This window comes from Coffea eugenioides, chromosome 7 (genome assembly GCF_003713205.1).
Source record: "Coffea eugenioides isolate CCC68of chromosome 7, Ceug_1.0, whole genome shotgun sequence".
Classification (NCBI taxonomy): Eukaryota; Viridiplantae; Streptophyta; class Magnoliopsida; order Gentianales; family Rubiaceae; genus Coffea; species Coffea eugenioides.
Window position 1 is genome coordinate 1936433 of NC_040041.1, and position 14219 is coordinate 1950651.

A 14219-nucleotide genomic window follows, 5' to 3' on the forward strand; every position below is an offset into this window, starting at 1 on the left:
TGAGGGTAGAAGAAATTTAAATAACAGTACATGGTAACTTAAATGAATAAAACTCTTTGCACAAATATAGAAATGACACTGAAACAAATGGCAATGAGGATCCCATGTGCCGTTAGTGCATATAAAATTAGAATAAATTTTATATATACTGACGGTGTATACACTATCACGGTTGGATATACGACGACACATGTATAAAATTTGAGTTTCAAATTCAAATTCGTATTATGTGTCATGCATTTAATGATGAAAGTGTATACACTGTAAGTGTATAGAAGATTAATCCATAAAATTAACTTAAGGTAGGTTTAAAAGAAGCATAGTACAAGGACGTAACGGAGAAATCCTTGGACGGTGATTCAGAATTTTTACTGATCCAGTCAATTTGGATGACGGAAGTGATAAAGAGCACAAGTTGCCTGGACGGACAAGCAGTTCAATTATTCAGCGCAGGTACTTCCGTTTCTGTGGAAAATGCAACTTTTACGAAGGGGCCTAGAGATATTGTACAGCATTTTACCGAAAAAACCCACACCAGGTTTGAAGAAGTGAAGGAAATAAGTGGATGATATGGTGTAGAATCAGTGAAAGGTAATTTTCAGCGGTGGGCTTGAGATTTTTGGAGTGGAATTGAGGGGATGGAGGATGATTATTTTGGTGTGCATGTGCATTGGCATGTGGATTGGGAGTTGTCATCTTCAGCATCATGAGAAATGAAATGAGTAGCCGGGTCCCCACCCCACCCCCCCCCCCCGCCCCCAACCCTTAGCGTAGCAGCGGGCAGTACTTTTTAACTCATCGCCCTCAGTTTTGTCTCGTGTTTATGCAAAAGTATGTTTCACACCAGCAGCGGATAAGGTCACTTGTTTCCTGTCTCCTCCTGCCTCCTGCCTCATTCATTCAATCCTTCCTTAGAACGAGTTCCATTACTCTCTATACATGTTACCCCTAAGATTCTTGTCCTCAACAAAATCATCCGCTCCGCTCGAATAAATTGATAATTTAAATTGGCAATTCGTATCAAGCAACAATGCGACATTCAACCCTGTCGATGCCGGCGTTAACTGGCTGACTGCAACCGCTGAAATGAATTGTAAAATTTTAAAATTCAAATTCCAAATGTGCAAAATATTCGACGCAGCAAGTTTCGTTTCAAGACTGCCAACGTGAATGCGACCTCCGCAAACAACTGCAAAAACTAGTCCCACCCTACCACACAAACACTTGCCCTAACGAACACGGTAACACGCATGCCTGCCAGAGCATCCTGTCACACGCCCATGAGGAAGGAAAAAGAGATGAATGATTTGCTCCGAATTGCCACTGGATCCAAAAATGACCAGCAACTTTAACTTCCAAGTTCTTTTTTGAGTTGGAGGAACTGATCAGTACTGGCCAAAATCCCACCATTTTTTTCCCCAAGTCACGGAATTGAAATCACCCCTATACCACATAACACGTTGGGCTTGGCTCCGTTGGTTTGATGATTTTCTAGCAGCTAGGACCAACGCATATAAGGACCATAGATTGATACCGTAGCCTGTTGCCTTATCGGATTAGGATTATTCCTGAGTATCACCTTTCGTGGGCCATAAAAGAGATGTCATGAAGTCTTACTTTCCTTCAATAGCGCATTTCCTGGGGAAGAATGTCTAGGCCTTACATTACCAGACAACATAGTCTGTAGTACTAAAGAACTTTCAATGCCCCCGGATGGGCACAGGAATAGCAATAGGAAGTTAAAATCTCACGAGATGTTTTCCCATGCGACGGCACCAACCAGGAAAGCAATTGAGTCGGTCATCTGATCGACCCAATAATTTAAGTAATAAAATTCAAGATAGGTAACCTATAAATAAATAATTCGTTACAACTATATATCTGTTGAAGTGTAACGCCCTTCAGATATGTACCCAGTGGAGGAAACAACCCTGCTACAAACAAGTGTTATGACAAGTGAACAGTTTCAAGTATAACATTCTATATGCACTGCAGAAACATATTTCTGCCCGATCCGAGCACTTACACTTGGGAAATATTAATTGCAATCTCTCCATAGCAGCCAGAGATGGCATAAGGCGCTGAACAAGCGGTCCAAATCTAACATCATCTGCCAATACAATGCGGAGCTACCCCTTACCTTAAAGAGTGTCAGATAAAATGCTGATTTTCTCCACCAATAGAAAGAAAAAATGAGAGCACCCAACCGGTAGAGCTTGTAAAACAGCAAATCAACAGCCAAGGCTCCTCAAGCAGCAGGCCCGTAGCATTCGCTTGATGTCTTGATGAGAGACTTGAACATCTCAAGCTTCAGAACTCTGCTGACAGCCACACTACTACATCCTTAATGATACACAGAAGCTTTGCATGAAATGGATGAAATTGACTGTACAACAAAGGATGAGCTTTTCCATTAGACCAAATTAAGAAAGTGCATCAGTAAAAGAAATCAAGCCAACGCTTTTCCACCAATAGATGATGCTAATACCAAGCCTATCACAATACCTTAAGTGAACCAACCACAGACCTAGTTGTCAATTTTACCATTCCTGCACCATCCAAACTATAACATTTTCAAGCTAAGGGGCAAGTAAATTGAAATATACCATGTCTGCAGTGGTGAAGTTTTACAAAGCTAGCATTATCACATCAGAATTCTTGAAGCGATGCTGATAATTGCATCATTCAAAATCTTACAATTCAAAGCAGGGTTTATCCTAGATATAGCCAACTTTTTCCTGTTATACCAGGAACCAATATTCAACTAGGCAACAAGACCAAATATCAATGGTAGCCAATAAACCTGGTCAATTCTTCCCTGCCAATATCAATCGAATTCATCGAAAACTCTCTACTTCCCCCAAAAATATGAGAACTCACAGGAATCTCATGTAGAGGGCAGTTTATAATTTTAGATGCACCAAGAATTAATCAAAATTCAAAATCATACTTACTCGAGATCATTGTCCTGGTTGTGATGTATTCCATTACGTATTGGGATGACTGAAGCTTGAAACTACAGACACAGTTACAAATGTAATTCTGTTAGGCTTAAACCTAAAATGCCAACTTTAACATTTTCACTCAAACTTCAAAGTTAATCTGTAAGAATAAAAATAACAGATCAGAATAACAAACTGTTTAAACTACTTACTCAACACCCACGAAACTCAACAGGCACCAATTAACCATCCATTTCTGGATAACTAATGGCCTATAAAATATATTTGAAAGTCAGGCACTAAACTTAGATCTCTCAAAAGTAAACTAAAGTTGCTCAGGCAAAAAAGAACAGCACTCACTTGGAGACAAAACCACCTGAGACAATCATGAAATTGCATAAGCAAACATGCTTCCTGCATAGGTCAAAGGTATAAACTTGTGATAAAAAACAAAGCAAAGGGAGATGTGCAAGTATGGCTGTAATGGTAAAGAACAACCAAAACCACAACTTACTCCAATAAATATGCATGCAACATTTACCATGATAAGCCAAAAAGAAGTTGCATTCTTCTCAACAAAGCAAGAAAGAAACTTGCTGAAACTTTGTTAGTACACGAAAAGGCAGTCCTAAGATCTAATTTTCACCAAAAATTGTCATAGCACAAACAAAAACCTTTTAGTTTCCTCAAAAAAGTCACCAGACCATGCAACTGTAGAGAACACGCGAAGGAAATTCAAATGAGTACACGACAACAATCTTCAGTAAGTCTCAATTGTAATAGGGAGAAAACATCATATCAGAACTTCAAAGACAGCATACCTTGCCCAAGAACCAAAATGGCATTGGCAGACAAAGGTATAATTTCTTGGATCTTTTCACTGACAAATATTGCTTGCGTACCTGACCACCGAAAGTATCAAACCAATAATTATCAGTAACACCCTGAAAACAGATTATTCAATACTATTTTTTTTCAATGCAACAGAAGGCCGATTTTTAATGTCTTAAACAAATGCAACATTTTTATTATTATTATTTTTTTGGCGGGTGGGGTGGGGTGGGTGGATAAGGAGGGCTGGGTCGCCTCTGGAACCAAAATCTAATTAGCATCTGAGAAAGTGCTAAGCTAGAATCTTTTATCAGTAGGCTCCAGACAATGACGACAATAAGCATCCAGATTGTTTTGGACCAGATACCAATAATGATGACACTCTACTATGAAATACCGTAACAAAAGTACATAATAAACTTGAAAAAAAAAAAAAAACTTTAGAGACATAGCAATTCTTAACCAAGAAGCAGAATCACATTGCTTTGGTGGATGGTTTATGCATACCTTAACCATTTAAGAAATGTAAAATCAACTCCATGAAGAGCGGAAGCTCAGTGAAATAGAATACAGACCATACTCACAGATGCACATACCCATTTCAAAGCAAAATTATGAAGTTTTTAGAGTCTAAGATGTTTAAGTAATAGAATTTCACAAGCAGATTAGTGCAAATTGAAAACCAAGTGTTTAAGACAGCAATTCCTCACTCTCTTTTCCGAGTGTTCCACTCATTGAAGTCTCTTCATCAGTCAGAACAATCATCTGCACAGTATATTGTCCATCTGATATCCAAATAATCTGTGATCCTGCGATTGATGGAAATTCATTTAGCTTTGTATAGATGGTAAAAGCAAATTCATCATGAAGTAATGGTCAAAATGATGCACTATTGGGGAAACAAACGATGGCTACCTTTCACCACTGCCCTCAGCCCCCCCCCCCCCCAAAAAAAAGTAGCAACTCGTGAGAATCTAGAGGACCATCAGGGATGTTTTTGCATGTTCTCGAGAAATTACATCCGGGTATTCTTAAACATAAAGATAGCTGCAAATTATTGGACTTACCAGGGAGAACTGCCAGTTTATGCACTCTAGCGGTCTGAGTTAACTGTGTTGTATGAAAAGGACATTCTGATCCATGCACAGAATTGGACAAGCACATGAGATGAAGATCTCCATCAGAATCCAAGATTAGAAACTTGGTAAGTGATAATACATGGATTGATATTGCCTTTGGAGACTTCACTGGCATCTTGACATATCGAAAACTTTCAATTTGCTTGCCATTAAATGCTATGAAACACACACCCCAATCTCGAGTATCTTGTCTCAATGTCATGGTCCTCGGCTTCACTGCAAGTTAGAACGCACAATAAGCAGCTGTAACAATGGAGAGATGAAGACTTTTAGAAATCTCAGAATCATGCGGCTTCTAGTTAACAAGAGAAGAATTTTAAGCTACGTCCAACGACATTAATAAAACAAGAGAAGTAATTCCACCCAATGAAATGCCTAAGCTGTAACATCTGTGAATGCTGCAAATGCCCCATTCTTTACCACTCCAAGAGAGTCTTTTTCCATTTTCAAAATGCCATATTTAATTGTGTTAGGTCATACTACCAAAAGTATTGGCTGATGGTTCAGATTCTATTTAAGAACATGAAACATTATCTGCAATGCAGTTCTAATAAAACCTGCACTTGGAAAATGCTGAAAAGAACAGGAAAAGTTGCCAAATGCAAGTTAAGACATTCCTTATCTCTCTCCTCTTCTGAAAGATAAACTTGGAGCCCCTTGATCCACTCCACTATTTTGCTGGCGAATGCAAATGTCTAAGCTAACGTTCAACATTCATGGTTTCCAGCACCAATTGCAGTTCATTTGGCATCATTCGTTGCCATACTTGTGATCAAATTATTATATATCTAAAGATGGGCTAAAAAACCAATACAACTAAGAACCAAAAGCCAGTACTTTGGGTCAAAACATTCATGCTTAAAACAAGAAGAGCCTTGTCCAGTAACTGCAAGCACGTGCAAGATTCCAAACAAGCTAAGCACCAAATAAACTACATGACTGACAATTGAATGGTGAGGTAAATGCAAGCAAAAAACTAATCCCACAATATAAATTCACTCCGACGACAATAAAGATCCGACCTCTACAAAGTTTTCAAATTCAGGTACAAAGTTAAATAGCGCCAAACCAAAACCAACGAACTCACCAGATTCAGACCGCTTATCCATCTTTCCTTCAAACTGGCCATTCGAAACCACACTAACTGCCCCTTCAGGCCCCATATTTTTGCGGCCAGAGTTGCTAGAATGAACCGCATGATCAATTCCATTTATTCCCTGAACCAACCCATTTTGCAGCTTATTAGCTTTGCTAACTTCCAACTTACCAGCATCCTTGTTGTCCATTCCTCCATTTAAATTCCTCCTAATAATACTACTACTCACTCTCCCCTCTCTGTTAACCCTCCCTTTCACCAGTGGCCGCAAGGGGAAAAACCTAACCCCATTCTCTTCTCCCAAAATCAAATGCCCAGACGAGACACTCATGGAAAAAACCGGCAAGACACAATCAATCACAGCACACTTCATCAACTTCACCTCTTCAAAATCCGCCTCCAATTTGACAGCAAAAACCCAAATCTTCGAATTCGAAACAGAATACATGGTGAAAAAATTACTCCCACCCGCCAATTTCACCGAAACGCCATGAGAAACCGCGAAAACAACGCCATACTTGTTATCATCGAACCTCAAATCCGTATGGTTAGATCGAACCTTGAGCTTCACAAACGCCTTCCGGGTAGGATGAAAAATAAAGAAGCGGAAGAGAACAGCTGTGCCGCCGAGGAAAGGCGAGGAGGTGATGAAAATAGAACGAGGGTTAGGGTTAGAGAGGAGGTGGAGGAAGGCAGCGGAGGAGGTGGGAGAAGGGACGAGAGTGGAGGGAGAAGGGAAGGAAGAGAGGGAGAGAGGGGAGAGAGAAGGGTAAAGAGACAAAGAGGTGTCGGAATGGTGAAGGGCGAGGGAGTTGGAATTGGAATCGAAGAGGAAAGAGGTGATGTGGGGAGGTGGAGAATACTGGGCAAGGAAGGAGAAAGATGGGTTTGGGAGGCTAAGCTGACAAGCTTGGACGGTTACCATTATGGGAAACGCGGGAATGGGAATCGGAGCTGGAATTTGATTAAATGTAGAAGGAAGGTGGCGGTTTTGGCCGGGAAATAATGCCTTGTTTACTACATCTCAGGTGATGTCTCAGCCCGAGATGTTCGGCCGGCGGGAAGAGAAAATAAATTTTCGTACCGTCGTTGACCGGTTTGGCAACATGAGGAGGGGCTGTGTTAGAGCGGGGACACTGCCAATTGTCAGAGAGTGAAATTTGTCTATGTTGACTTTTGATCCTATATCTTTTTTTTTTCGGCCTTTTTTTTTACTGAATTTAAATAGTAATTTTTTTAAAAAAAGGGATAATTTCAAAAACCTCTCTAAAGGTTTTTAACAGTCTCACTGAGTTTGTTTGGATAAGAGTTTATTTGGATGATTTATTTGAGATATTTACTGTAGCACTTTTTGTGATGGGATGTATGTGAGATAAAAAGGTGATTGGGAAGATAAAAAGGTGGTTGGGATTTGTGAGAATAAATTTTGCAAACCAAATAAACTCAGTCCAAACAAACTCAGTACTGTCTTCTCTTGATATTTCTAAAATATCATAAGCCTCCCTTTGTCAGGTGATTGGGGTCCAATTATTGCATCAATCATGGAGAAATGATTTAATCACTTACACAATTGAAGAGATATTTTGCTATTATGTTTACATGATTAGTTAAATTGTTATTAATCTAGTTTAACATAAATAATGAAAATTTATAAGTTTTTTGTAAAAGTTTCTAATATGCCATTACAAAAAGGGGCCAAATATTCACCTTTTTGTGATTGATAATTGATGTGTATGACTAGAAGCAATGATTCAAACTTTAGTGATTTTTGTGAAATAAGAGAAATGGAGCTTTTTTCAGCATATCTAAGGATTTATGAGACTTGAAGAGAAAATTTGGTCTCAAAATTTTACTGGTTGTGAACATCTCAAAATTAGCCTCTAAGATTTTTTTACTCTTAAATTTTGAAAAATTTTATTATTTGATTGCAAATGTTAGGGTAGTTCTTAATAATCATTGCTTAGTAGTGACCCTATAAGTGAAAATAATATCTTGGATCAAACAAAAAAAAAAAATGAAAAACATGACATTATGTAGTTGGTTTATGTTCTATATGATTTGCTTCATTTAATGATCGGTATTCAATTATAGTGTTTTTCCTTTTTTCATCTTGATTGTTACTTTTATTATCATGGAAAATAGGTGTTGGTGTTGAATGAAATATAGGTAAAAAATTGTTGGTTGTATGCTACTAAATAAAAATACCTTTTAATGATGACAATTTATTTCTTGATTGAGATTATTCAACAAATGATCCTTTTTTAACTGAGATGTTGGTTGTAGCAGGGTTTTATATAATTTTAGTCTCTTGTAGTAGAGCATGTTACTGATGTGTTATAATAGTATAATATTACACGTGCAATATGCAGATAAGACTTTGAGTTGATAAAGTAGTTGTAAAAGTTAGAAATATATAGTCATTCGGTTATACTATATGAATGAGGTAATAGTTACGCAATTTTGAAATCGGAGCATTACTTGTGCAAGTAATTTCACTTACAATCACACTTGAGGGTAGTTGTGGAATCAAATTGTTTTCGCTCTCCTAATACCAATTTTATATTGTTTTTGTATTTGAATTGGACTGATTTGTCATCTGTTAATTAATTTTAGGGGAGGTTTTCGATATTTTGAAAACTTCAACGGAGGACAGTGGAATTGTTAGAAACGTCAGGGGATGTTTTTGAAATTATCCATTTTGAAACGAAAAAATGGCAATACTTGGCGACATTATTAACGTTAATGGATCAGCTTTGCGGTGAATCACGCCAATTCCCTTGAACCTTAGCAAAGAAATAAAACACACGCGCGCGTCTTAAACCCGTCCAAACTAATAAATGCTACCCATTTGTTAGATGTTGTTCGACGGATTCTCCTATCCTGTTTTAGTAAGACACAGGACTAAGTACATAAAAATGAAAGATTGGACTAAACATGAAATTATGTATCGTTCTTACCCCAAAATTTTCATAAATTTTTGCACACAAAATAAAAAAAAAGTAGTGTTACCTTTTTTTAATATAAGGGTGCATGACAGAGTAATCCTTATGAGGTAGTAATAAAATATTATACCATCATTAATGGTAACAGTTCGCTTCTATTGTTTTTAGCACTCTTGGCATCTCATTCTTGACTCCTTGGGCTTATTTTCCTGTCACGTGAAATCTACGCTAATTTCAACACTGTTGTGTAGGAGTAAAGTTGGGTTGAATGGTAAAAAAAAAAAAGATATAATTGTAAATAAGAAATGCTGAGTTTAAATCTTTCACTTCTAAAGAAAAAAGGATAAAAAAAAAAACTGTTGTATAGATCACGAACACAGAAAATTACGAGCAATATATCTTATACGCAGATGAACGGCTTTTGGTGGGTCTTTCTAACTTCTGATGTAAATTATTGCCCGTAACACCACAATTTTATGATTTGGTTATACTAACCAAAACTTTTCCTACATAATATGATGATTACAACAACCATTTTGGTACTCAAATGTTTTTTTTTTTTTTGCCCTTTTCTTTGGGAGAGGTGGCGGTGGTTGGTGGGAGGAGGAAGAAGACGATAATAGTACTCCAATGCTGAATATCGTCCTGCTAGTGCTAGTGCTAGTGCTAGTCAATTTCAAGTTCCAATACAATAAAAATAAAATTGGTTCAAATCAAAGAAAAACACGTCACGAATCACAATTGCACCAATTTCCGAAAGGCACTTTTATTTGCATAGACCACCACGAGAAGACCAGTACAACAAATCATAATAGCCTTTTGTTTAATGGCGTGGCGGGGCTCTATAGTTTACTACGTTACATGTCGAAAAAGGAGGACCAAAGGAACAAAAAGAAGACTCAGCAATAATTAATCATCACAGCATGGGTCCATCGTCGTCATCAATTAGTTTGTGAAATTGGAAACGGTGGCCCCGGCCTCACAAGCCTTTGCAGCAGCTGATGGCTCCACCGCGGGCGACGGAGTAACCGGAGGTCCCAGTAGCTCACTAGGTAGATCCGGTATACCCTTCAAGTAGAAAGTGTAGAACAGCTTGAAAGGGAACACAAGCTGCTGCAGTTTGACTTGACCGTACGCCCCTTCAAAAATCCCTGATCCACCGGTCACGGCTAGGTAGGTGTCCTCGTAGGTCAGGTAAGGCCCCTGAACGGCTATGTGACCATAGCCACCGAAATAAAAGCTGAAAATTGCTTCGTACCGGTCACCCTTTTTCTCGGGTTCGTGCTTGATCAGAATGCAAATTCCTGCTGTGATCCCTAACCGTTTCTGCAGGCACCCGCTGTATATCTGTGACGTACCAAAAATTGTTAAGACGCTTGATTTCCAATTTGAGTGCTTGCATGCGCTTGATCAGACGAATATTTTTCAAGAAAGTAAAACTGAAAAAAGAGGGAAAAAATTATCCCATAACCAAAAGAATGCTGCTTTACTTTGTTGGTGAAAGGGATGAGATCGCCTAGAGAATTAACGTCTTTTTGGCTCAATTTCAGAAAGGCAGGGCTTCCGCGGTCACGTTCGTTGATCTCGTAGACATTCAGTTCTTGAACTTTAGCTGAAAACCAAGTGCACAACAGTCGAGGATTAAACCAACCAGATTTGTTTAATTGGTGATCGGCTCAGAAGCTAAAAAATACTACTTACTTGGTGTTGAGTCTGATGGGGTGCTCTGGCTCTTGCACGTGAAAGATCTGCAGGTGGCTGCAGAGTTGGCGGTGAGGCGAAAGTTGTTAGAGATCAAGGGGTTAGAGAAGGGCTTAAAGCTAAGAATATTTTGGGCGGTGGGGGAGGAGCTGGTTAGCAGCTTTACGGAGGAAGAAGCGGCCCTGAAAGCAGCGGAGGTTGAAGAAGCGGCAGCCATGGTGTAATCTGGGGCTATACACTGTTCTAAGTTTTACAGCACTACTGCTTTGATAAAGAGGAGGAGCGTGGTTCTTGAGAAAACTTGATGGGTTGATCAAACTGATTGAAGGCTGCAGGCTTTTTGCCAGGGGAGGACCATATATATGTGTGTGTGTGAACTGGAGAGTGAATAAAAATGTGGGAAATGAAATGCTTATAGGATTGGACGGTATGGACTGTGGAACGTGTTATTGGTTTAGTGCGTAGGTTTTGAACTACTATTGCGGCTCTGGTTAATGGCTATGGGCGCTGCGATTTGCGAACATGTCTGGCGGTGCGTGAGAACTGATGAGAAGTGAGCAGCAGTAGTAACTGTTGATTATGGGATGTGGACTTTGAAGATTCAACAAGAGTCAAAGGGGAGCTTTTGAGATAAGTCCATGCTGATTGGTAAAAGTAATGAAAATTGGTTTTGACAAATGTGACAAGTGTTGCTATAGCAGAGGAAAATGCAGTAGTCCTGCTACTTTGGTACTGTTACTTCACACGCTGAAAACTCGAGCAGTACTTAAAGATGCTACATTAGACCTAGTGCCGGTACCAATTACAATCACCTAGTGCTACTTAAAGATGCTACCTTTTTTTTAATATTTTCAATCATCTTTTTATCTCATATACATCGTACCACAAAAAGTGTTTTATTTCAAATAATACATTAGCCAAACAAACTGATTATTTTTTTTGTTGATCAATTTCTACAGATTTATGTTCTACATGAAACCAAGATTAAGATCACTTAAACGTAACCAAAACTGATTTTTGGGGCTTACGCTTGCAATACAACGAAGCACCGAAATTTCACTTGGACTATTTCAAAGTCGCCTCACCATTTTATGATAAAGCTAATAATAATATGTTATTCATGTTCTCAGGAAAAAAAAAAAGGAAAAAAAAGAGAAAAAGTGAGAAGCTAATAAAATGTTAGTGAAGATAAGTTCTGTTCTTGTCCCCTGTCGTTTCCACCAAAATCTCAAATGTCAGGTCCCAGGAGCAGCCGAACCGATGGATGTGGTGGGGCCCTAGTCGGCCTTTATGGTAGAGACCAAGAAGAAGGCATGTTTAAAGTTCAAAACAAGAACAGTGTGGGTCACTCACTACTTTTAAAAGCCTGACCATAAGCCACATAGGCCCATGTGCATCATGGACTCATTTTTTTTTGTTCTGTGCTCGTGGCCGGTTAGTTTTGTTTAAAGTCAAATTGGGTCGGTGAGCCTCTTTTCATGGACCCTTGAGCTTTTTTTGCGTGTGCTCTGGTACCCAAAGAAAAAGTTTGACTTAACTTTCTCTGCAAGTAGAGCCATGCTGCTGGAGAGCTAAGTAACTAGAGATGAAATGGGAAGATGGAAGGGATGGCAAGCAACGTGTCAGCGGAATTATGGGCAATCTGGAAGGGTGGCATGGGACAAGGGATTTAGGAAAGTGATCATCGAAACCGATTCCCAAGTTGCATTGGACTTGATCAACTAGTGAATAGATATACAGATAGATACATGTTTTCGTAATACTTCAAACTTGAGTTGTTGATTGAAATAGATGTATAGCGTTTTATTGAATGAAAAATGACATGGCATATGGTAAAATTTCAAACCTAACAGAGTCTGCAACGAGTTTCTAAATCCCAATATTGAAGGCAATTTGGGACTAATCAAAATTGTGCCTAGGATATATTATGATGATTTTCCTGAAAAACTCGCAATCCAGGCGCAGTAAAATCTTGCATCTCAGCTTTGCCCCTTTCCGTGTGTGGTTCAATTTGTTTGGATTGAAAATTATTTAAAATATTTTAATATACTGTGACTAGCTTAAAATTTTTATATTCATTAGTGTATGTATTAACTGGTTCAAAGTTCGAAGCATATCATATGTCAACACCAGATATAGAATGATACAAATAACATCAAACTCATAATTAATATATACATTATCAATATATATAAAATTAAGGGAAAATCGTCCAAAACGTCCCTCATATTTTGTAAAATGACTTTTTTCGTCCCTCACTTTTAAAAGTGTAGTTTTATGTCCCTTACATATTTATATCGGTCAAATTTAGTCCCTAACTAGGTTTCCGATCATTTTTTTGCCGGAATCCATCACGTGCAAGGCACGTGATCATTTTTGAAGGGTAAATTTGTCAAATTATATTTTACATAATCTAATCTATAGTCCTCCACATTTTATAAAACAAATTTTTTCATCTCTCACATTTTATAAAATGATTTCTTCATCCCTCGCACTTCACAAAATGAATTTCTCCATCCCTCACATTTCAAAAAATGAATATTTCCATCCCTCACTAATTATGTGTGTGAGGGAAACCCTAAAAAATATATATATGTGTGTGTGAATACATTTTGTTTAAACACATGTATATGTCTATTTGATTTTGCTTAATAATACGAACAGCATAAATATATGTATGTGTCTATTTGATTTCACTTAACAATACGAATACCATATATTATACGTGATCATTTGATTTCATCTGGTATTAGCTAGTAAAAAATCTTGCATTCATTGTCAAGTTGACCAATAAAACTATTTTCGGTCAAAATACAATAAGAATATGCAAATTAAGGTTCTATTGGTAAATATTAGTCATAATCATACAAAAAGAGAAGATAGCCCACAAGTTGGGCCCAATTACATACATGTGTTTATACTATTATTATTAAGCAAAATCAAATAGACATATACACGTGTTTAAAAAAAATGTATTCACACACATAATTAGTGAGAAATGAAAAATTCATTTTTTGAAATGTGAGGGATGGAGAAACTCATTTTGTGAAATGTGAGGGACGAAAAAATTTATTTAATAAAATGTGGAGGACTATAGATCAGATTATGTAAAATATAATTTGACAAATTTACCCTTAAAAAATGATCACGTGCCTTGCACATGATAGATTCCGGCCAAAAAATGATCGGAAACCTAGTTAGGGACTAAATTTGACCGATGTGAATATGTAAGGGACATAAAATTACACTTTTAAAAGTGAGGGACGAAAAAAGTTATTTTACAAAATATGAGGGACGTTTTGGACGATTTTCCCTAAAATTAATCTCCGTTGCAATCTCGACACATTGATATAGCAAAGTAAGTTATTGAGGAAAAAAAAAGTGCATAAAGAAATCTTTCTTAATAATTTTTTTTTCGCACTTCCATCGGAAAACGTGGAAAAGTTATTGAAATTGTAGGCTATATATATATATATATATATATATATATATTTTTTTGGACTCAGTAATCTGTTTTTCATTTTATTTTCCACACCTTGACTTAAACTGGGACACCGATCAAATCAAA

The 14219-nt window shown here is 37.7% G+C and overlaps 2 protein-coding genes across 12 annotated transcripts; both read right to left on the minus strand.

Moving 5' to 3' along the window:
* Nucleotides 1-1852: 1852 nt before the first annotated feature.
* LOC113776691 lies at nucleotides 1853-7135 on the minus strand. 11 transcript variants are annotated; one of them, XM_027321746.1, is made up of 9 exons: nucleotides 6000-7135; nucleotides 4841-5128; nucleotides 4484-4582; nucleotides 3764-3844; nucleotides 3303-3318; nucleotides 3155-3214; nucleotides 2955-3016; nucleotides 2506-2549; nucleotides 2251-2386 (listed from the first exon to the last, which is right to left on the minus strand). In XM_027321746.1, exons 1-9 carry the CDS (start codon nucleotides 6931-6933, stop codon nucleotides 2345-2347), a joined length of 1626 nt encoding a protein of 541 aa, XP_027177547.1. In that variant the 5' UTR covers nucleotides 6934-7135; the 3' UTR covers nucleotides 2251-2344. The 11 variants fall into 11 exon arrangements, 8 of the variants coding, with proteins under 8 accessions (XP_027177546.1, XP_027177549.1, XP_027177553.1 ...); XM_027321745.1 differs by lacking the exon at nucleotides 2506-2549 and having other exon boundaries at nucleotides 1853-2343; XM_027321747.1 differs by lacking the exon at nucleotides 2506-2549.
* Nucleotides 7136-9681: 2546 nt separating this feature from the next.
* On the minus strand, nucleotides 9682-11202 carry LOC113777600 (allene oxide cyclase, chloroplastic-like). The gene is made up of 3 exons (XM_027322748.1): nucleotides 10652-11202; nucleotides 10441-10562; nucleotides 9682-10297 (listed from the first exon to the last, which is right to left on the minus strand). The coding sequence occupies exons 1-3, from the start codon at nucleotides 10866-10868 to the stop codon at nucleotides 9896-9898; spliced, it is 741 nt and encodes a 246-aa protein (XP_027178549.1). The 5' UTR covers nucleotides 10869-11202; the 3' UTR covers nucleotides 9682-9895.
* Between the last annotated feature and the right edge of the window lie 3017 nt (nucleotides 11203-14219).